General features: G+C 45.4%; 1 protein-coding gene across 1 annotated transcript in view; it reads left to right on the top strand.

Moving 5' to 3' along the window:
• Window positions 1–25,060, top strand: part of LOC116941896 (uncharacterized) — a 125,774-nt gene extending 100,714 nt beyond the window's left edge. Inside the window, exons 6-12 of the mRNA XM_076066940.1 lie at window positions 870–1,027; window positions 9,553–9,745; window positions 10,540–10,807; window positions 12,464–13,294; window positions 13,847–13,900; window positions 14,490–14,920; window positions 15,760–25,060. Of these exons, the coding sequence (XP_075923055.1) occupies window positions 870–1,027; window positions 9,553–9,745; window positions 10,540–10,807; window positions 12,464–13,294; window positions 13,847–13,900; window positions 14,490–14,920; window positions 15,760–15,954 (2,130 nt within the window). The 3' untranslated portion in view covers window positions 15,955–25,060. The remainder of the gene's footprint in view (window positions 1–869; window positions 1,028–9,552; window positions 9,746–10,539; window positions 10,808–12,463; window positions 13,295–13,846; window positions 13,901–14,489; window positions 14,921–15,759) is intronic.
• Window positions 25,061–25,337: the final 277 nt, after the last annotated feature.

Raw genomic sequence — 25,337 nt, 5'->3', positions numbered from 1 at the left:
TTTTATCTTCTTCATGCTATAGACTACGGTCATGAATAACCAAAGAGAGTGGCATGTTTTATTCAGTTCATTTATTTTTTTCCTGCTCACGCCTGGATTTTGATTGACTGCGGGAGGAGGGCAGCCGATGTTTGAGCGACTACTCTTAAGGGAGCCGATGGGTCCTAGATTTGAAGCTTTCGTGACTGCAAGGATTCATACTCTTTGGTTTTTTCGGTAAAGTCACGTAGGTAAAATAAAATTTAGAATGAGAGAAAACAACTCAATTAAATCATGGCGTTTCGGAGGCAACACAAGCTTCCGTCTTCAGGTGGAACAGTCACAGCAAGATAGCTGCACCAAGTGCACCAAGTGCAGCTATCTTGCTGTGACTGTTCCACCTGAAGACGGAAGCTTGTGTTGCCTCCGAAACGTCGTGATTTAATTTAGTTGTGTTATTTTATTTTAAATTTTATTTTACCTACGTGACTTTAGCGAAAAAAACAAAGAGTAGGAGCCGATGGGGGCCGCTTATGTCAATGACCGGGACGTATTTTATTGCATCTATCTCTGCAATCTGCTTGGCTTAACGATATTAAATTCTTTTCACAAGAAACTATGGACCCGCCCCCTTCAAATTAGTTAATTACAAAACTCACCGTACAGCTGATCGACACAATTGTACATATATTGTACCAGCGAGTTTAGCTTGTGTTCGTGTGCACTCAGTTGATGCTGCATGCGCTCATTTGGTTGCCTGTGCGTTTATGGGTTTCCACGCGCGATTTCCTCGGCAGCAGTCAAATCCACCGATGCAATGGAGGCTCCCTTGAATGGACTATGCCTGCTCGTTCTCGTCTGCTGTCTCCTTTGTCCCGCTGCCTCCCCAGTTTGTGCCTCACCGCGCGGACCAGAACTCCGACGACTGCCCAAACGCGCGCGATTCCATCTTCCAGGGCGAGGACTTTGACGACTTCATTCCTCCCGTCCCACCGCCTCCTTACTACCCACCGGCGTACGGCCACACAGCACTGCCGGAGTCACTCCGGTATTGCCGAGATGTCGTTTTTAGACAGTGAAAGTGGAAAAGGGGAATTTTAATTGACGTGCGAGGAGAAAGGTACAGGTTGGTGACCGTTTGAGCCCTGATAGGCCGAGCAGCAGGTCGATTGACCTGAAGCATCGCCTCTCGTCATGAAAGACAATCCCTGCCCCCTGCCCAGTGTTTAAATTAATGCACCTTGAATCTTGACTGAAAGCTTTCGTGACTGCAGGAATTCATATTCTTGGGTCTTTCGGTAAAGTCGTAAGACCCAAGAATATAATTGACCTTGCTTTTGCGCTTCGATTATTTTTTTATTTCACTGGTTTGTCATGTTGCACATTCGCGCAACGTTTGCATGGCTTCTTTTCCCCAATGACTTTTTTGGGGAGATTCCGTGCTGAATATTAAGAGTGAATGTTGCCCCGCCCCCAACCCCCCCCCATTATCTCACGCTCGTCTCTGTTGAAAGCGAGCGTCGTTGCCTCAGCGGGTTCTCACCTCGTTCCGAATTCAAAGGGACGATTCGCACGATGCAAAAGATGTGTCGATTAGACTACGTAGCAAATCGGTGACTTGCGTCTACGCTACATGGATCAATGTACGAGCGAGGGGCGGTTATTTACAGTTTATTCTTAACGTACTAATCGAGCGGATGACGCGGTAAAACCAGGGCAAGAAAAAAATAACAAGCTATTCTTGAATCGAATCACGACACCCCCAAAATCGTGACAGTTCATTGAATCTTTGCTGTGGTGCGAACCGTTGTCATCGCCGGCTAAGATCAATCCGCTGCTGACCGAACGCCTGCCCCAAAACCATCGCCATGTTTCACCGTTCTGCGAGGCAACAATACACCTGGCACCCGCACACGCAACGCACGAGTTGATTTCGTCACCCCGTCTCCACGGTGGAAGTCCTCTAAGGGCTCATCCTCTCTGTCTTTCGTTTCAAGCATTGGCCATAATCGCTTCTGGCGACGTGCTTGTCCCGAGCCCGCTCACCTTTCCTAACGGCGTAATATGACGTTTTGTGGTGCAGGTGTTCCTCATTTTGTCTCTCGCTGCAATTCCTAGCGAGCGCATTTTCATCCTTCCTTGCACACTATTCAGCTTTTATTCCAGTTGTTTGCGTTTTGCGATCCACATATCGCGACTTATATATGTACTCATTAAAAACGGTCTTCTGTGAGGCACATCAGTATATTTCTTTTCACGAAATTAAGTTCACCCCCAAATACATATATATAAATACGCATGGAAACACATGTATGTAAAAGTTTACATATTCATAAACATGCACGGAGCCCAAACTACGTAATTTGGTTTGGCAACAAGGTGTTGCCCTGTGCTTATATTTATTCACGCAGCACTTGTTTGCAATATTAATAAAAACAAAAACATTTGGGGGTAAATATTGCTCGCGGTTCGTAACGCGTTTCCCTCTCTTTGATGTCTGTTTTGGGTTCTCGGATTAAACATTTTTATAACAAAAAAGTAACAAAATATTAAAAGCGAAATCAAAAGACGGCAGGGCCTGATGCTAATCCCCCTGCGTGCTTGCTGACCCGTCCCACCATCCCCCTCGAGGGGGATGATGAACCTCCTCTCATAGACGCCATACAACATTTTAAAAATCTACGGTGCAGAGAATCAGCGTTTGCCTATGGTGGAACACGAAACAGTGTCTTCCCTTGTGTGCGTGTGGGTCTGTGTGCGTGCCCCACCCCCCCCCCCCCTCCCGTGTCCACGCGTGCCGTATTTATTTTATGTCACGGTCCAATTCAGTTTACAGTGAGGGAAAAAAGTATTTGATCCCCTGCTGATTTTGTACGTTTGCCCACTGACAAAGAAATGATCAGTCTATAATTTTAATGGTAGGTTTATTTGAACAGTGAGAGACAGAATAACAACAAATCCAGAAAAAAACGCATGTCGAAAATGTTATAAATTGATTTGCATTTTAATGAGGGAAATAAGTATTTGACCCCCTCTCAATCAGAAAGATTTCTGGCTCCCAGGTGTCTTTTATACAGGTAACGAGCTGAGATTAGGAGCACACTCTTAAAGGGAGTGCTCCTAATCTCAGCTTGTTACCTGTATAAAAGACACCTGTCCACAGAAGCAATCAATCAATCATATTCCAAACTCTCCACCATGGCCAAGACCAAAGAGCTATCCAAGGATGTCAGGGACAAGATTGTAGACCTACACAAGGCTGGAATGGGCTACAAGACCATTGCCAAGCAGCTTGGTGAGAAGGTGACAACAGTTGGTGCGATTATTCGCAAATGGAAGAAACACAAGAACTGTCAATCTCCCTCGGCCTGGGGCTCCATGCAAGATCTCACCTCGTGGAGTTGCAATGATCATGAGAACGGTGAGGAATCAGCCCAGAACTACACGGGAGGATCTTGTCTGTGATCTCAAGGCAGCTGGGACCATAGTCACCAAGAAAACAATTGGTAACACACTACGCCGTGAAGGACTGAAATCCTGCAGCGCCCGCAAGGTCCCCCTGCTCAAGAAAGCACATATGCATGCCCATCTGAAGTTTGCCAATGAACATCTGAATGATTCAGAGGACAACTGGGTGCAAGTGTTGTGGTCAGATGAGACCAAATGAAGCTCTTTGGCATCAAATCAACTCGCCGTGTTTGGAGGAGGACGAATGCTGACTATGACCCCAAGAACACCATCCCCACCGTCAAACATGGAGGTGGAAACATTATGCTTTGGGGGTGTTTTTCTGCTAAGGGGACAGAACAACTTCATCGCATCAAAGGGACGATGGACGGGGCCATGTACCGTCAAATCTTGGGTGAGAACCTCCTTCCCTCAGCCAGGGCATTGAAAATGGGTTGTGGATGGGTATTCCAGCATTACAATGACCCAAAACACACGGCCAAGGCAACAAAGGAGTGGCTCAAGAAGAAGCACATTAAGGTCCTGGAGTGGCCTAGCCAGTCTCCAGACCTTAATCCCATACAAAATCTGTGGAGGGAGCTGAAGGTTCGAGTTGCCAAACGTCAGCCTCGAAACCTTAAGAGATGTGTGCAAACCTGGTGGCCAACTACAAGAAACGTCTGACCTCTGTGATTGCCAACAAGGGTTTTGCCACCAAGTACTAAGTCATGTTTTACAGAGGGGTCAAATACTTATTTCCCTCATTAAAAAGCAAATCAATTTATAACATTTTTAACATCCGTTTTTCTGGATTTTGTTGTTGTTATTCTGTCTCTCACTGTTCAAATAAACCTACCATTAAAATTATAGACTGATCATTTCTTTGTCAGTGGGCAAACGTACAAAATCAGCAGGGGATCAAATACTTTTTTTCCCTCACTGTACGTGTGGTGCGGTGTTCTCACTATTTAATTAATTATTGTTCAGAGCTACATTGTTTTGTCTCGCAGCTCATTGGAAATTTTCTGCTGTTCACGTTGTGTTCACTGCTAAGACAGCATTTGATTAAGCAATGGGTCAAATGCAGTGGCTGGCTGGCATAGCCTGATGATCTAAAGTGCCTCAATTGTGGTAGCTTCATTTGACCAAAGCTCCCAGGGTTTAGTAAGAAGAAAAAAAAACAGTCCATAGTAATATTTACTTCACAGTATTATGTCTTTGTTTAGTATATAGTAGAATACATGTTTTTTCCCAACGATGAATACACATCTGTTACCTTTCTTAGCGGCACTTTAGATAATTTCCGAAAAAAAATTATACATTCCACGTGGAGTTAAAACGATGTTTTTCAAATAATGATGTGTGTGAGAGTGAGATGTCAATTAGAAGGTTGCCAAACAAATTGTGTTAGCCTCTTTGTTGGGGATAGCTGAAGTAAATTCGCATTTATGTTAACGTTACAATAGTCACATTTTTTTTTGTTCATCGCAGCTGACGGGGTTGAAAACTGTTTAAATGTTTTTTGTTATAAAAATTTTCAACAATTCTTGCAGCTTCCAATAGATTCTGGATGTTGCCTGTTTCGTTTTTTCCCACCATCAATCTTCATAAATGTGATGTGCATGTCAAGAGAGACATGATTGTATTAACACCGTGTCACTAAGAATTGTTTATGAGGTTTACTATTAACATTGCTTTTTGTACTCTGACACGACCTCACTATTATAACCTCATCCACCGCTGCGCAATCAGGCACGTACATTCACTCGCATTTTGACGTGGAAAAACAATTACATTTTAAGGAGCACGGATGTAATCCCATTGTCGCGCATGAACCAACATGGAATAAACATCGATGTGTGTGCTCTGCTGATCCACTCAATATACACACATTTTACGTACAGTTCTTTATTTTAAAGAAAATATGCGGCAAATGTGTGGCGGTTCAGATGGATTGGTGAGTGCTGTGCTCAACACAAGTAATGATTGCATCAAGTCTGTGACTAATATCTGACCGAGCAATACGAGATTATCGTTCTAAAAACAAAGCACAATTATTAAACATACGAATAATCCTAGTAAAACAGCATCCGGCTGAAGACATTGGATTTTATTTTATCATCTGATGCGCAGAGGGCTGTGTTATTGATCTTTAGGGAACCTTGAGTCATTAATTAGTTGAATTGTCAGACATGCAACGCAGACTTTCAATGTCTTCTGAGTTTTGTGTGTTCTGTCACCTCGACTGGTGTCCTCGCACTCCTTCCAACGTTGCCATGTCGCAGTATCATAATCGCAGCCTTAGACTACACATCACTATAGACTACACCATAGACTACACATCACACCATAAACTACACATCACACCATAGACTACACCATAGACTACACATCACACTATAGACTACACATCACACCATAGACTACACATCACACCATAGACTACACATCACACCATAGACTACACCATAGACTACACATCACACCATAGACTACACATCACACCATAGACTACACATCACACCATAGACTACACCATAGACTACACATCACACCATAAACTACACATCACACCATAGACTACACATCACACCATAGACTACACATCACACCATAGACTACACCATAGACTACACATCACACCATAAACTACACATCACACCATAGACTACACCATAGACTACACATCACACCATAGACTACACATCACACCATAGACTACACATCACACCATAGACTAGACATCACACTATAGACTACACCATAGACTACACATCACACCATAGACTACACATCACACCATAGACTACACATCACACCATAGACTAGACATCACACTATAGACTACACCATAGACTAGACATCATACCATAGACTACACATCACACCATAGACTACACATCACACCAGAGACTACACCATAGACTACACATCACACCATAGACTACACATCACACCATAGACTACACATCACACCATAGACTAGACATCACACTATAGACTACACCATAGACTAGACATCACACCATAGACTACACATCACACCATAGACTACACCATAGACTACACCATAGACTAGACATCACACCATAGACTACACCATAGACTACACATCACACCATAGACTACACATCACACCAGAGACTACACCATGGACTACACATCACACCATAGACTACACTATAGACTACACATCACACCATAGACTACACCATAGACTACACATTGCACCATAGACTACACCATAGACTACACCATAGACTACACATCACACCATAGACTACACCATAGACTACACATCACACCATAGACTACACATCACACCAGAGACTACACCATAGACTAGACATCACACCATAGACTAGACATCACACCATAGACTAGACATCACACCATAGACTACACATCACACCATAGACTACACATCACACCATAGACTACACATCACGCCATAGACTACACATCACACCATAGCCTACACATCACACCATAGACTACACATCACACCATAGACTACACATCACACTATAGACTACACCATAGACTACACATCACACCATAGACTACACATCACACCATAGACTACACCATAGACTACACATCACACTATAGACTACACATCACACCATAGACTACACATCACACCATAGACTACACATCACACCATAGACTACACCATAGACTACACATCACACCATAGACTACACATCACACCATAGACTACACATCACACCATAGACTACACATCACACTATAGACTACACATCACACTATAGACTACACATCACACCATAAACTAGACATCACACCATAGACTAGACATCACACCATAGACTACACATCACACCATAGACTACACATCACACCATAGACTACACATCACACCATAGACTACACATCACACTATAGACTACACATCACACTATAGACTACACATCACACCATAAACTACACATCACACCATAGACTAGACATCACACCATAGACTACACATCACACCATAGACTACACCATAGACTACACCATAGACTACACATCACACCATAGACTACACATCACACCATAGACTACACATCACACCATAGACTACGCCATAGACTACACATCACACCATAAACTACACATCACACCATAGACTACACCATAGACTACACATCACACCATAGACTACACTATAGACTACACATCACACCATAGACTACACATCACACCATAGACTACACATCACACCATAGACTACACATCACACTATAGACTACACATCACACCATAGACTACACCATAGACTACACCATAGACTACACATCACACCATAGACTACACATCACACCATAGACTACACATCACACCATAGACTACGCCATAGACTACACATCACACCATAGACTACACATCACACCATAGACTACACATCACACCATAGACTACGCCATAGACTAGACATCACACCATAGACTAGACATCACACCATAGACTACACATCACACCATAGACTACGCCATAAACTACACATCACACCATAGACTAGACATCACACCATAGACTACACATCACACCATAGACTACGCCATAGACTACACATCACACCATAGACTACACATCACACCATAGACTACACATCACACCATAGACTACGCCATAGACTACACATCACACCATAGACTACGCCATAGACTAGACATCACACCATAGACTACACATCACACCATAGACTACACCATAGACTACACATCACACCATAGACTACATATCACACTATAGACTACACATCACACTATAGACTACACATCACACCATAAACTACACATCACACCATAAACTACACATCACACCATAGACTACACATCACACTATAGACTACACATCACACCATAAACTACACATCACACCATAGACTAGACATCACACCATAGACTAGACATCACACCATAGACCACACTATAGACTACACCATAGACTACGCCATAGACTACACAGTGCAAGTACACAAACCAATTGATGCTGCTGCCTGCCTGGACATTGCTCTTCTTGCATGGATTTTCTTGATTTATCAATTGATTCACATCAAGTGTATTATTATCAGTGATGACAAACTACTCTTTCCCGCCCCCCATACCAAATCTCACTCTTCGATCAAACAGAATTCAATATCAGTTGATCAGCTTTCATTTGCAGTGTTTCTAAATCCTTAAATAAGAAGCTTCCCACAGTTCAATCTTTCTTGACTTGACTAGCGCCGATGTGAAACTACCCCCCTCATTACTTGTGCCACTTATTTGAGATGTGTTTGATCAGTGTGAGATTTTTTTTTGGCTTTCATGTGTCCTGTGTCAGTGTTCATTCGGAGCACTGCTCACACGAAATAAACACGCTCTCATACAGTGGAGGTCCAGGGGTCAAAGCGCTGAGCCCGCTCCACTGAGATCTCGAGTTTGAATCTGGGTAGCAACCTGTTTTTAAAGACAGTTTATCAAACGTAGCAATTCGTGGTCTTATCCCAAACCACAATTATTGCAGACTGCACAAAAAAAATCATTATATTTGGGATTTCAACTAATTTGGATGAATTCCAGCTCTGAGAATTTGATGTGACATGTTGCCGAGAGCACAATTGGAATTCAAATTGACTACTTTATTTAAAGCTTAAAATGTCAAATAATCGCTATGCTGAACTTTGCATTGGGTGATGCTTATCATTACTGGCAAGCCCGTGGTCGAAATTTCAAATCCGACAGTGAGGGACAGTCTCTGCATTGAACTATTTTGTACCCTACTGAATACAGCATAAGTCACTGCCCTATACAGCCAGTCACACATAACTACTTCTCGGATCCTAATGTTATATCATGATTATTAATCCATAAGCACTTAACCTAATGTTGCAGCACCCATATATATAAAAAACTCAATATAACAATGAATTAAACTGCCCATTAGATATGATGTGTGGTTTAAATTAAAGAGGTGGGGGGGGGGGGGGGTGGTGTCACGTCCACAGTTCTGAGGGTCACCTCGCTGTTTAACGGAGGACGTCGGCCAGGGCTGCTGGGTCGTGTCGTGCCCCTGGAGAGGAGGGAGGGGGCAGGATCGGAGCGTCAATGGGTTGCTTGTCCTGTCTGTGTACAGGGTCGGCAGGTTGGCCCTCACGCACTACTCCATCGGTCACGTGTACGGGGCTCGCCTGGGCAGTCCGGACCCATGTTTTCCGGGCGATCTCCCACCGCCGTACGAGGCCGTGGTGAGCCAGCCATCTCTTCAACAGGCAAGCGGAGCTCCCACTTACGCTAACGCTCACCGCAAGCCGCTGTTGCTTTGTTGTGCGTGATCCACATATTCATTGGTGTCTGTATGGAGACAATTAGATGCGCTTTGAACTTCTTTCACGCCGTACGTAGCCAACCGTGCTCATCGGAGGTGTGGGGGAGGGACACCAAACCAAACACAAATAGCAGTTCTAAAGAAATGAGTTTGTCAATCTAGATGATTTTAAAGTGCACGGCTCCAGTGACTTCCTGATATCGGAAGGAAGAGCGTTCCAGACGGCCGCAGAAGCGCATCTGAAAGCGTGCGATGCGGTGACCGCGCGCCTTTGTTCGACGTCGAGCCAAAAGCCACTGCCAGGATGACCGGAGTTTGTGCGATGGTTGTGCTGCATGGCATTCCACGTTTCACTCCACGTTTCCTCGGGAACTTCATGGAGCAATTCGGTTCATTGGGCATTTTACCAAGAAATGCTCAGTTACCCCATTCGGTTCCCCAAGGAGCTCTCAGCAGCACGTGGAGTGAAACGTCGGACATCGTGCCAAACTTAACGGAGTACAATCCTAGAACACTTTGTAGAACTGTTCAGCGCAACCATGGACATACACGAAATATTACTTTCACTTGCTGCTTTGCATGTCATTCATTATCATCATGAAAGGGAATATTTAGCCTTTGGCCCGTAATTATTGTAATGGTTATCATACTTTACCCAGGAAATCTTCACCTGATTTCAGGGTTATCTTTGAAGAAGATCCTGCTTGCGATCTTTAGACAATAATTTCTACATGTTTTTAACAGATTGATCAGCGACTTGAAATCCAGCACTGTCCGTTACAGGGCATCTCGTAGCACTGCCCATTAGCGTCCCTTACAGTTCATCGTCTTTACACGATCCACCAACCCTGCCTCCAACACGTTGGATTACAGGAATGCTCCTCGATGTGCGGCATAGTAATTCATTTTTATTACAATTATTTTGAGCTTGACTGCAGTTGCTTAATGTTGAATTTTTGGGGTTTTTGTTTGTTCCCGTGTAACATTAAACAGACGTCAAGTTTTGAAGATCAAATGACGGACGCTTCTTATAGCAACAGTAACTACAACAGGACAAATGAAGGTAATTGTGTTTTCACATTAGACTGTCGATTGTTTTCTTTGCTGGAACTATGCATGCTTACATCAAATGTTGGTTATTTATTCCAAAGCAGTCCTCTTAACTAATTGAAAAGCAAAACGAGGTTGATGGCAGTCTGTAGATATTTCAGATTTAAACAAACAAGCACTTGGAAATGTCCCCATTGATATGGAGTCATCGGCAGCTTCAAACAAAATCATACAACTGAAGAAATATGCACGAAAATCACATCTGCTCTAAAATGGACATCGAAAGACCCTTTGGCAACATTTCTAGTAAGGTAAGCCTAGGATGCCGATGGCACGATTCGGACTTAAATATCTTCTATGGTGTCTGATTAATGTTGCGGCTGAACACTGTCGTTGGCATTGGGTGCACAGATTGTTGAAGGGTAATATTCCGAAGAAGCCCGTCCATCAGAAAACCTAAAATTTATTTAATTGATCTGATCATTTTCACGCTTTCTCTTCTTTTGATGCTCTTGTGTGGGCATGCATTTGTGGAGTTTTTTGGTGGTGGCACACATTTAGCATTTTTGGTAGACATTGAATACGTGCAATTATTTTTGCAGTCACACAACGTTAATTAGAAATGAAAGTAAGCAGGAAAAAAACCCGATGAGATTCACTTGCCACTGGTATCATCTATAGACGGCACTCGTTTACTGATATTAGCTGCAGATAAGGAAGCAGCTGCATTGCAAGAGCATTATACACATACAACACGAAATCAGTAAACTACAATAATTATGTAAGGTTAATATAATTCTCTCCATTATTGGATGTAAACTGGCTCATGCGCCTCTAAGTTGTTCATAAAAAGTCCACTTTCTGATGGCGAGGGCTGGAGTCTCTATAAAACGACCACTGCTGCAAAGAAGGAACTACTGAGTAACTCTCGGAAAGGATAATTGCCCGAGATGCTCATCAGTCTCACCAAGTTAGAGGCCAGCCATGTCGTTGTGTCACCGATGTCATCTGATGTTATACACCTCGTGTCTCCCTTGCAAATGAGCCCCTTGAGCTGTCTTCCAGAAAGAAATAGAATATCAGTTTCCGCGCTTAATTCGGAATGTCTGACCAGTTTTGGAAAAGTAGGCCAAAAACCCCTCTATTGTAAGTTCTCTGGAGCTCCCACTAGTGGAGGCTCGACGACCAGCAGTGACGTGAGCGTGTGACGACAGGCATGCACCTTTATCTTCATTCATAACGAGGGCTTTACGAAGAAGGCTTGCTCGAGTTATATTTTGTTGTCTGCTTATTTTGCGGTGGCGAGATGTTTGCTGCCTCGCCTGGTATGCGGGAGGTCGTGGGTCCGATCCCGACCCTGACGCCCGCTGTATAATCGGAGTTTGCACGCGTCTCTCCCCGCGGTCGCGTCGGATTTTACTCCGGGTCCTTCGGTGTTTCCCCTTCACGTTTAGAATCAACATCGCGCTCGGGGTATTTGGCTGAGATAAATTCCCACGTGACAAGCCACTTCGTTGAGCCATCATTTGTGGCCAGGCCGCTTCTGTAAAATAAGCTAATAGCTCGGTTGGGCCTTACCTGGTAAATAAAAAAAAATAGAAAGTTTCGCACGTTTTTAAAATCGAGTGCAACGTTAAATCTTTCGCGTGCGCACGCCTCCTACGCCCAGAGAGCCTGAGTCCGGGAGGGGCGTCGGAGGAGCTGGGAGGCGTGCCGGACGAGGACGGTGCCACGGAGGCGTCGTGCTCCATGGCGGCTCACTGCTCCCCGCGCTCGGGCGAGGACCTCTCCCCGCCGTGCAGCCCCGCGGGCACGCGGTCCTCCGCAGCGGCGACTCCTTCACGCGGCGGCGGCGGCGGCGGCGGCCTCGCGCAGGCACCCCCGGGGGAAGCTGGCGGCAGCCCACGTACCCCACGTACCCCACGTACCCCACATACCCCACGTACCCCACGTACCCCACGTACCCCGCGATGTCCCGCGCGCCGGCCTTCTCGGGGCGACGACGGCGACGACGACGCCGCCGCCGGCTCCGGCTCCGGCGACACGACGCCGAGCACGGACGACGCGCGGTCCTCGGCCTACAGCACCGCACGCACCGGCACGGCGCCGAGCAGCCCCGGCAGCCCGGACGAGCGCAGCCTGCCTCGCGACGAGCCGCCCTCCGGCCGGGCCGGCGTGGCGAGAGACGCGCGGAGCTTCCTCCCGGGACGCTGCCGGCGCGGCGGCGGCGGCGGCGGCGGGCTGCCCGGGCCGCGGAGGCTCGCGTCCAGAGTTCTGAGGGTCACCTCGCTGTCGGCGGAGGACGTCGGCCAGGGCTGCTGCGTCGTGCCCCTGGAGATGGACGCGGCCTTCGATGCCGGTGGGAGGACTGTGGAGCGCAGCGGGGGAGGGGGTGGGGGCAGGACCGGGGCGTCAATGGGTTGCTTGCCGGGCAAGCTCAGCTTTTCTCGGCTGAGCAGGTCGACGAGTGACCCTTGCTCCCAGTCGTCGGCGACCCTCGGTAAGCCACTGCTCGTCGGGAGGTGAATTCTGCGGTGGTGGCAAAGTGAGCCAGGTTTCGTCTTGGTAACTCACTGGCGTGGACGCTTGTGTTCGTTGTGTTCCATCATTTCCCCTGCAGTGTTTATGTTAAATGTGGTGAGCCACCTTGGTGGCCTTGGTTGGATATTGGTTATAAAGTATGCGGCGGTCAAGCCATACAATTAGGAATGTAAAGTCTGCGTGTTCCTTCCCACTTGCATTTAGCAAATAGTAATATATCATACTGTTATGCATTTATCTAATTTAATGCGTCATTGTACAATAGTAAAATGTGAAAACATCATGAAAGTTATTACCGAAACTCATGGTTTTAAAATGTTATACTTCATATGTTTGTCTTATATTTTTTCTTCTTTGGTTCTTTCGGTAAAGTCACGTAGAATGAGAATAAAATAATAAATTGATCAAATAAAATAACACAATAATATATTATATTGTTGAAAACATTCATAGCAACGTTTGTGTTATAAATAAACATAACCTGGGCTGTGTGTGTGCGTGCCTCCTGTAGTTGCCGAGGATGAATCTGAAGGCACGAGTGTGGATTTGAGTGATCTCTCAGGAGGTGGGCTGGTTTCATGATCAAGCTGAAAACAAAGTAGCTAAATACCGACATGAATATAACCTAATCCGTGTAATCTGCGAGAAAGGGTTGCCCAGTACAACGATTAAAATCTTTGGAATAACCCTAACCCAATTGACATTGAATGCTCACAGCATGTAAAGTTAGTAGCGCATGTCCTCCATTAAATGTATCTCAGTGCAAAGGTTCCCATGCAGATCAAAGCACCCACAATTTCTCATCCACCTGGACTGGCAATTAAACTCCAATTTAAATGGCCAGGTGGTGCTGCGGCTGAGCGTTTAACCTCAATCTGACGCCAGTTGGAGGGGTTGGCTCAGCCGGTCATCTACCTGGAGTTAATACATGCTGTGGAAATTCGTGGTAAGTCAACAGTGCATTTGAATGGTTCTCCTACAGATGCTTGTTCTGTGGAGAGAGTGGCCCTCGCCAAACGAATCTGAGGTTTCTACATTCACATGGAACCGCGAGTGAAAATAAATGCCATCCAATTGGTCGATTGAGCCAGGGTCCCGGAGTCTCGGACAAGGCTCTATCTGCACTCTTGCATCTCCCCCACCACCCACCCCAGGGATGAAATCTCTTCGTATAACCGAGGGCAGCCGCCAGTCCAGCGTGCAGGGAAGCCGCGACCACCTACCCCTGCGGCGGCAGCAGCAGCAGCAGCAGCAAGCGGTCAGCAGCTCCCCCCCCGGCTCCCTCGAGCAGCGAGGGCCGGTCGTGCGGCGCCCAAAGAGGCCGCACTTGCGCGGCGACGGCGGGGCCGGTGGCGCCGGCGGCCGCGGCTGGGCCGAGGGGGCCCAGCCGCGGCCGCGCTCGCTCGTCGACTTGAAGGCGTACCGCGACACCAAGCTGCTGGTGGCGCGCTTCCTGGAACACTCGGACGCGGCCGACAACCTCTCGCCGGAGGTGCAGCACGTCGTGGACAACATCCGGTCCGTGATTGCGCTCGACGAGGGCCACATGGAAGAGGCCATCGCGAGCGCCAACGTCATCGACCAGGTGCGCGAAACTGTGCAAAGCCATTGAAATGTTTTTGTCATGCTATTTTTTGTTATTTTACCAGGGAAGGCCCACTTGAGCTATGTAGCTCTTTTTCAGAAGCGACCTGGCCACAAATGAGAGGTCAATATGGACATTTATAGCGGCCAAATGGGTCCAGACGCACGTTGATTCTAAATGTGGAGGCAAAAACCGGAGGACCCGGAGAAAATCGCATTGTTTCGTTGGTTCAAGAAAACGTTGGTTCAAAAAACGTTGGTTCAAGAAAACGTTCTTCTGCTCAAGATACGCACTTCGAATCAATGCGGGTTAGAATGGGTTCGTTCGCTTCGCCTTCCTGCAGCTTCTAAACTTGTACTGGGAATTTATTAGATTTTCTCAGCTTTAAAGGGGTATAAGTCAGGCGTGGTGCTGAATACACAACTCCCCCTCTTGTGCTCTGCCACCTTTAAAAGGTGCTCACTAACAGTGCACATAGGGACCTGGGCCACCCGAGTTCGCATTCCCACTCGCGACCAATAACAGCGACAAATACCTGAATTGGTCTTGGGCCTTCCATACTTCAATACGGGGGAGACAAAGGTGGTCGGGCGTGACGTTCGCCATCCCACCCCCTCGTACACTCTGCTGGCCTTCAACAGCCTGACATGGCTATATGTGCGGTGGGCGGGTGTTAATCTTTGTTACGTGTGTCCGTCTGCACGCATGTTCGTCTGCCCTCCTAGGTTCGTATAACAGCACTTGCTCCTACAGTCTTCACGGCTATATGGAGGAGGAGGGGGGAGTTTTTGTTGCGTGATAAATATTATTATTTCCCTTTGTTTGTTTTTTCTGTTCAGGCTATAGCCGGCTGCCAATCAGACCGGCCACAGTCTCGGCAGCCGAGCCGGCGGGCCCGCCGGCAGAGCTTGAACTTGAACAGCTGCGGAGAGACGAGCTCATCGGCCCCGTCGGCCCAGAGACGCCTCCCTCACCACGGCGAGCACGACCGGCCTCACAGTCACATCGGGATCTGTCGAGAGACCGTCCTTTAACCCCGGCCGCTGACGCGCGCAATTTTCGCGCGCGTGCGGTTTCCCCGTGGCGATGATCGCCACCGCCGCCGCCGTCCTCGCCGTCGTCTTCGCCACCCCTTGCGTTCGCGCGGAGTGTTGCCCCCGCGGCAGTTTGGCCTTTTAGCATTAAAAGGCCGCGTCTGACCCCGAGCGGATGTGCGGGAAGACTTGTGCCGCGCGTCCGAGCGCGGAAGCGGCGCACGGTGGCCGCCTATGCCTGGTGCTCCAACGGCGACGGTTTTACGTCTACGCACATTACAACCGACGACGCTCCCGTTTGATCGTTTTATCCCCCCCCCGCGCCCCCCTCCGTGCGGAAAGTGGTGGGCGAGTTTGGATGTGAACCAGCCAGACCCTGGACACCAAGGTAAATGTGTTAATTGCTTGGAGGCCACCCGGCTGCTTGATTATTGTTATTGTAATCTTTATTTAAAGGTGGGTATGAACAATGCAAATTGGACTGAAGATATCAATGGTTTTAATTGATGTAAAAGTTGTATTATTGTTGTTGTTGTTGAGGCGTGAAATTCTATTCAAGCTATGGTTGCACAAGAAAAATGATGCAGTTCACTAATTGTCTACCATGATATGGCTTCACGCGACTGCAGTGAGCATTTCTCAATCGCGTATTTAATTCGGTACCAGCACTACAGTTCGACATTAGTAATATTCGCCGTACATCTTGACACTGGTTTAGTAGATACGATTTTCGTTTTTTTTTACAATTCCAAAAATAAATTCTCAATCCTCTCGAGGACTAGTCACTGCTGCTCCAGCAGGCACCATGATTATACTTTTGTAATGCACTTGCGAGTCCCATATATTCCTTTAATACCGTTAATGAATTAAAGCCCCATCGGATTTTGTGTGTGTGCAGGTTTGTTCGGCCTGAAGGCAGAACCAACGCACAGACCAACGGACCCCTGTATGGCTGTACCTACTTTTTCCTTTGGGACAGAACCGAGTAAATAACTTTATTTTCTCTCCGCCGCCAGCTACCACGCCTTTTGCAATGTGAAAATGAATTAGCGAATGTGAGTAAAAACAGAATTAATAGCTACTCCGGGTAGAATAAATTTTATACAACGTTAAGATATGTTTACTAACTATTTCACAGGTTGTGTTTCTTTGCAGGAACTGACATAAGCTTGTCAAACTATAATGCCGTAATCATATCCCTCACAGGGTAGGTTGTAATGTGTTTTTAATGCACGTTTATCTCACATTTTCCCCTTATAACAGCTGAGCCCTCAGTTGATTTTTTTTCTTTCTAGGAATTCACAAGATTCCTTCGCAATCAGAAAGTGCATCATTTTCTATTTCATAGTTTTAAAAACACGGTCTGACTCTCGTGTGTGAGCACAAAGGCAGTGTTTTGTCCATATGTGGGCCTCGGTGGGCAAAATTGTCAACAAAATGTGTTGCTAATCTGTAACAAAAAACGCATAAAAGCAGTTTTCACCGAGATATGGTCGACTGGAATGGCAAAGTGAGGCAGAATGTTTGAATATGATGGTCTTATGTCATGGGACCAAAAACAAATGGGGTTACACTTTGTATTGGTCAGCCTTGAAATTAAATAATCTTTATAACGCTGTGTGCTGACTATACACACATATTTAAGGTATTGCACCCCACAACGCAATTATGTGCAACATATATTTTAAACGGATGGCGCAGTGTTTCACGTACGGTGCTACGAACGCGATGACCTGAGTTTGATTCCCAACCATGGCGAAGATCATCAGTAGCGAGTGATATCAACGAGTCCTGGATATATCTCCCTCATCATGGAAACGCACACTACTATCCAGCTTTAATCAAGTACGATTGAACAAAACCCCCATGACGTTTAAGGCATGGGGATGCATTCGTCCAGCAGTGGACGAACACAGAGCTGTAAGTAAGACTGACTTGTGGTATTCATTATTTTGTCAAATCGAATTCACCCTCCTAAATATTAATTCCTGTTCACGGTGAAATGTGCTGAATGGAACTGAGCCCAAATTGTTTCAAGACGTATTTGCTCCCCCCCCCCCCGTCTCTCTTAATGACGAAAAAAATCCAATCTAAGTAAAAACAAAGAAAATTCCAAGTGTACACAGTCACACCAGTGCTTTACATTGCAAATTGCAGGCTTGGCTTATTTCCCTTGGCATTTTAAATCTATTGCTTACCGCATTTTTGTCGAGGAGTGCAACAAGCCTCTGAATGCCATTTAAAACTCTCTCTTATTGCCATCGCCAATGTCCTGTTGCTTCATCATTGCACCTGCAGTTTGGCGCATCTGTGTTAAATGCTAATTAATGCCAGTAATTATCAAATGTTGAACCAATTAGCGGACAAATACAGCATAATGCGGAACATATGAGCCTGCCAACACCAGGCCACATTGTAAATAAGATGCCCCCATAGCCTTTGTCAGTCCTCGGATGGCAAATGCATACATTTCATTGCCTGAGTATACTCACGAGTTTAGTGAGCTCTAATTTCTAGTTGAGGGCCTACCACGTAAATGGGTTCTCATAAACAAAATAATTTCAGAATAACGCTTCTCAAACATTGCATGTCCGGGAATTATTTGGCATTTGTGATGCGAATCAAAAGTCCCAAACTAGCTTTCTTTTTGATTTAAAGCTTTCGTGACTGCAGGGATTCATATTCTTGGTTCTTTCGGTAAAGTCACGTAGAAGGGAAACAATAAAGTAATTAAAAAAAATATATGAAACAATAAAATTCTCACGACGTTTCGACTGCAACACAAGCAATCATCATCAGGTGTGAAAACCACCTGATGATGATGGTTTTCACACCTGATATATTTTTTTATTGTTTCCCTTCTACGTGACTTTACTGAAAGAACCAAGAATATATATCCCTTTTGTCATCTCATATGCCAACGTATTTATGGATGTTGAACTTATTTCGCACCGTACGTACCCAACCGTGCTCATCTGAGGGCAAGAACAATAAACTAGACACAAAAATAAATTTTGAAGAAATTCGTTTTAAATTTAGACTACATTGAAGTAAAACTGTGGTTTGGGAACTACATCATTAGACCTCCTTTGCCAGTACCACAATGTAATAATGGGGGTTTTTTCCCCTTTTTCTGGCAACAAAACTGAAACCTTTTTACGAGGATTCATGTCTGCATTAACCACAATACCTGCGGTCAAAATACAAACAAAAAACATACTATGATAATATGATGCATTGTCCTTGAAACTGATTGGTCCACACCAAGGGACGGCTTTATTTGGTGTGTACCAATCAGTTTCAAGGACAATGCAAATATTATCATAGTATGTTTTTTGTTTGCACTTTGACCGCAGGTATTGTGGTTAATGCAGGCATGAATCCTCGTAAAAAAGGTTTCAGTTTTGTTGCCAGAAAAAAAAGGGTCAAAAACCCCCCTATTATTATTATAACGGTTTGGGAACTGTCTGCGAGGCATGGCAAGCTGCTCATCACTGTGGGGGCCATCACCTCCCACAGTGGCGTCGCGGTTCGCCCTCTTCTTCTGCTTGACCAGCGACTCGGTGTTTTTGTTGTTGTTGACGACTGGGATCGAGGTAGCACCTGAATTCGCTGTCAAAAGGCTTTAAAAGATTAAAAGAAAAAAGGCAGATCCCCATCCGTCGATTTTCGTACGTACGAGCCAAGTTTAAAATAGTTTCCAGTTGAGCTGAAAACAAAGGGTGGAGTCATCGGAGGAGCCGCGCGAATCTCACTGCTGTCCACTGCTGCAGATTTTCGGTGGCCGTGTTGTTACAGCCCAGTAGCTTGGCCGTCTTTAAGAGTGGCAGCGGTGGAGTAAGAATTCAAAAAGCAGTGGGGCAAGCGGGTGGGGTGTGTGGGCACGACACAGCCAATGTTAAACACAGATTCAAAATAATAAAGTTTTTTTGGGGGGTTTGATCGCGTATGTATTAATGTGTAGTAACCCTCCACCACCCGAGACATCCAGTAAGGTTTGTCACGTAAACAACGTGCCAATTAGTTCCGGTTGTGGATTTACTCTCCAACACACCGGTGGGCTGAAGTGGTAACTAATTGGCGCGTTTTGTTTACGTGACAAACCTTACTGGCTCTATACTCTTTGGTTCTATTCGGTAAAGTCACGTAGGTAAAAAATAAAACAACAAAAATCACGACGTTTCGGCCACAACACAAGTGGCCTTCATCAGGTGAAGGGACCAGACTGTCTAGAGGCTCTATCGGGTGGTGGGGGTTACGACACATGTATACTCAAGCGATTTAACCCGAAAACCTTTGTTATGAATAATATTGGTCGCGAAAGCCTACGCGTTAGACAATTTCAACAAATGCTCAACAGAATGTGTGACGCTACGATCTGCTTTTGGCTATTCTGCCTGCTTGATTGAACTCCTAAACGATCACTCCCCTTGCCCCCTTCCACACAACTGGGCTGTGTTGTTACCACATTGAGTAGAGAAACCGGTTGTGAATTCAGTGTCCCTTCTTTAATTTCCGTGTTTTGTCTCTTGTTCCAATTCAATAAGTGCATCGTGTAACATTTGGCATTAAACATGGCGACGTAATTAGATAATATGATAGGTAATTTGGGAGAACAAATTCAAAACATGCCTGAAATACATAACACATCACCAGAGTCCTGTTGCCCTTTATTTATTCTCGACAATATTCAGCTATCCTGAGAGTTTTAACTCTAGAGAATATTACCTGTTCTACTATTCACATTTAGATGTCTCATATCATGTAATTAAGGCACCAATTATTTCCACAGAACGTGTACACAGCAGCCACTGCAGGTGACTTAAATCCGTACCTAACGTCCACATGAAGTGGTTGGATGGAGGTTTACAGGAAAATCTGGATATACTAAAACCCGCAAATGGAAGACCACTTGCGTAGAGAAGGCTCCGCTTCAGCTGCTCAGCAACACAGGATGAGTCGTACGATCACCGTACGTACGTACGTTGAGCTTCTTTCGATCCCGTACGGAGCCAACCGTCGGAGGTGCGGGGGCAGGACAACAAACTAGACACACAAAAAGCACTTGTAAAGAGAGATTTGTTTTCAATCTAGATTTAAAAGAAGGGGGGAAGGGGGAAGGCCGCAGATGCACATCCAGTCTTTGTTCAGTGGCTCGGCAAAAGCCACTGCGGCTGCTGCAAGGATGGCTCGGGAATACCATTGTGCGTGCGGAGAGAACACTGCCGTGACTCGCCTTGCATTGCGAATGTGCGTGAACGTTTGCGAGTCGTGGCTCTCTGTGATCGGTGACTGCAGTGGCGTTACATTGCACTGTCACGCGTTCCATCTCGGCTGGTTTCGTGCGTGCCCGGCGCTCGTGCGTCAGCAATGCTGCCGGGTCATAATGGGATGCTTTTGAGCGTAACATTTCCGCAACACACTGAGACTCTCCGTTGACAAATAGGTCGCACTCTTGCAACCATGCCTGACACTCCTGACAGTTGTGAGCTGTGGAGGTGTTTCATTGCTGCAGTTTCCTAGCCGGAGACTCATTTGTCTCATTTTGGAAACCCGCCTTGGAGGCTTTGGCGTTTTTAATGAAAGCTATATTTCTGGACACATTTTCGGCCCCATTTGCTTTCTGATTATAGATCTCCTTTGTTAATATTCTCATGCTTTCATAAATGGAATCCCTCTTCCATATCATTTTTACCTAGTAATTTGTCAAAATGTAGGAATTTTGTTTGAAATGTGATACTTGTGGTTTCTGTTCAAGTACATCATGTGAAATGATGGAAATTGATATCTTTGTAATGGACCTATTATTTTACAAAGTAGCTCATATGGAGCACCTAAAAAAATGTTACTCTGGTTTTCTCTATTAAAAACAATTTATAGGTGCTGCTGAAGGTAAATGAATATTGAAACCTCTCTTTAACAAGGGCTACATTTAACCAAGTCAATCATTTTCTTACAACGATATCAATCGCTTCGATGTCTTGATTAGAAGCGATCGTAAGAAAAGAAAACATTCGCCGCAAATTACGCGACACTCAACGAGCGACAACAACAAATTCGGCAGTGCTTGTTACAAAGAAAAAAAAAATGTTTACGTTTGAAAGGTCACGGGGACCCACGGCGATGTCACGGCAAAGATGGAATTTTCACCCTCAGCAATGGGATCTTGCGCGGGAGCTCTTTTTTTACAACGGGTACTCCACCACCTCAAAGTGTAACACGCCATCAATGCGGGAGCGATTCTGCAGGAGGTGCTAATTCATCGACGGGCACTGTCGTGCTGTTGACCCATCCCAGCGAACGGCGCGTGCTCGCGCTTCTCGGCGTTTTGCGATCGCTTATCGAGACGAAAGGCGACGGCGGTTGGCCGCGGCCGTGCGGCAGCGTAAATTGCCACTCCGTAGGGGGAAAACATGAAGCTTGGCCTCGCTTCCCTTGCGATCCACATTCAATGGACAGGCAGCGGCAAGAAGTGTTGGAGCATGCACGAGACGTTCGGGTAACGGAGAGATGCCGCTAGCTCTGGATGTCCCATCACGTCGCGCTGAATGTGGGTGTATTATGTTTGGGCTCGTCACGTTACATCTCGGCAATGTATTCGGTGACCCACATTGGCAGCGTTTAGACCCAGTTAAATGAACAACGTGCCAAAAGCACTGATGGTTACGCAGAATGTCGGTTCTGTATTTACATGTAAGGGATAAAACACACCCACACGCACGCGCATTGCATTTTGTGCATTTTCCTGATTTCTTTGCTTTTGCTCACAGCGTAGTAAATTGTTGGCTGTTGACGTTAATCTCACCACGCTGACAATTATTTCCTTCTGTAATTGCCTCGGTTCCTCGGTCTGCGGCTCCTGCGCTCCACTGTTGAGGCCGCGGATCACGACGCGATTTCCTCCTTCGAGCACGCACGGTGACGGTCAACATACGAATGACGTTGTGGAACATATGGCTGCATGTTAGGCCGTGACAGATAATATCCGAGAGAATTTGCACTTTTTTAACCCGACGCAGATTTACCTCCGAATATTTTTTTTATTTACCATAAATCCTGCAGCAATAACTTTTTTGCTCGTTCCTCTTCGAGAAGAGGCGCTGTTTTTACTGGACAAAGGAGGTTATTTGACATCATTGTGTGTGTGTGTGTGAATGCGAGGGACGATTAAACAAGCTATTAAACATACGTGGAAACCTCCCCCCGCATAAATGATTTGTTTCAGCATTCTAGCCTCGTATCAATGCACTTATATTCTACGGTTAGTGTGTGAAGAGAGCACTTCAAAGCAATCGTAACATTTTGTTCTAAACGAGACAAATGCCTGTGTATTTTCTTCTATCTGACTTGTTTTTTTTGACCGCCCCTTAAGTATATAACTGCATCTTTATATATATAAAAAAACCGTGCCACTATTTAAAATATTCCCTGTACACTTTGTGTAACATTCGTGGTTTAAAAAATAATTCGGTTGGGTCACATTTCTGGGAATATTGCATCCGTCCTCAACCTGAGCCTTTTGACGTATATTCATTACTGAATATACAACGTTGAATACGAATATTGTGTAGGCTTTGACGGCTGTGCTGTGTAACTCTCCACTGTGTTTTCTGGTCGTGCCACGTACTCTTCGGCGCTGTGTCCAACGTTTCTCTCCGCTGCCAGCGTGTGGAGCAAATCGTGCCCTAAGAGCACGAAGACACATCGGAGGGCAATAACAGTGGCTATTTAGAAATGTGACTTTTACATTGGCATCTGTCTTCTTGACAAAACGGGGCGGTGAGGGTAGGTCACCGATCACACGCCACGGCACGCACACGCTCGGGCGGAGATGGGTTAGGGGGCGATTTCGGTTACTGGGCTAGAACTCCCATGACCTGGACGGAAACGGTGAAAAAGAAAAATAACTTCAGTTGCGTTTGTAATATCGGTGGTGCGCCGAAATGGCCCGATGAACAGGGAACGCAAATTGTTCAGTCCAAACGTAACGAACGTGAGTGGGAAAGTCTGCGACGCGGCGGACATTGGAACATTTCAAAAGCGGCACGCCGTGAAAAAAATGTCTCGCGCCCAGTGCATACGCGTAGCTAGGATCAAGCACTTTATTTTGTTGGTTAGTTTATATCTCAGGAATCATCGGATATCTACTGTGCATCTTACGCCATGTTTGTGATGTTTTATTGTTTATTGAGATCTAACCCCCTCCCCCCCCCCCATTAGATTTCAAAGATGTCATGATGAGTTTTGCAAAGCAAACAACGATTGCCAACTACTGAGTCTCATTTTTAAACTCTTTAGAAAGTGCTTACTTGTATAAAAGGTGTATTGTACAGCTAAAATTGTACAGAATAAAATCGTATTCGAAATGAATTTTGTTTACTGATGTAGAATTTAATATTTGTGAATGACTGGAGGTTTGCCCGTAAACTCCCAGCCTAAAATAAAATAACTGGTACATGTTGTGAATATCTTCCCCCCCCCCGCCCGCTTTATTTAAAGTATGTGTATATAACAGTATTTTAGAAGATGAATAAGTCTACTGGAGAAAATAAAATAAATATAACGCTATATTTTTGGTTACCCGAATAAACGGCCTTCTCAAAAAAGAATGGGGTTATTAAAACAACGCAGACTTCACACTTGTTGCTTGTGTCCAAAATTAAATTGTCAATTGTTTTGTATGTATGTTTTGATCACCGAGAACACATAGTAAACACACACATGGGCAAAAAGATGCCCTCATTAAACGTTATAGACTGTTGAGCTAGTGCTGTTAGTAAGCACCCACGATGCCTGGCCACATCACACAAGGAGGGTGGTGAAGCCAGCACTGTGCCTGGCTGCCTTTGTCTCCCCAGGGATGATGTTTACACATCACACACTGTGTTACTCATTCAAGACAGAGTTGACCTCGGGTAAGTCCATGATAGCACTTGGCCAGGAATTGAACTCAGGTGACCAAGTTCACTATACAATCTACTCCGCACACACAGCAGGATACATCGGCGTAACTGTAAATAGGTGGCACTAGGATTTCCGTTGTTAAAGGGCAATGTATATCAAAATGTTCATGTGCAATGCCGTTGTAAATAAAGGTTAAACTTGACAGGATTTGCTCTGCTGTGGTAAGGCAAGTGGCTCACAGACAGCTTTTCATTGTGTGCTTAAACCATCAAATCAAACAGCTGACAAGACAACTTTGAGTTCCTGATGGGGCAAGCATCCTGAAATTTCACGTGACGTGTATTCCTGTATATGTGAAAGCAAACATTTAAAATGTTTTCGTAAACATTTATGGAACAAACAAAAAGGTCATTGTATTTTCAGTAATCTAATTTGCATCCATAAAAGCAGCATTTTTTGGTGATGGAAATATATTTTTT

The sequence above is a fragment of the Petromyzon marinus genome, chromosome 13, assembly GCF_048934315.1.
Source record: "Petromyzon marinus isolate PM22_M1 ecotype Great Lakes invasive population chromosome 13, UKy_Petmar_22M1.pri1.0, whole genome shotgun sequence".
Taxonomy (NCBI): domain Eukaryota; kingdom Metazoa; phylum Chordata; class Hyperoartia; order Petromyzontiformes; family Petromyzontidae; genus Petromyzon; species Petromyzon marinus.
Note: the sequence above shows the minus strand (reverse complement) of the source record. Positions and strands in the feature narration are given on the sequence as shown.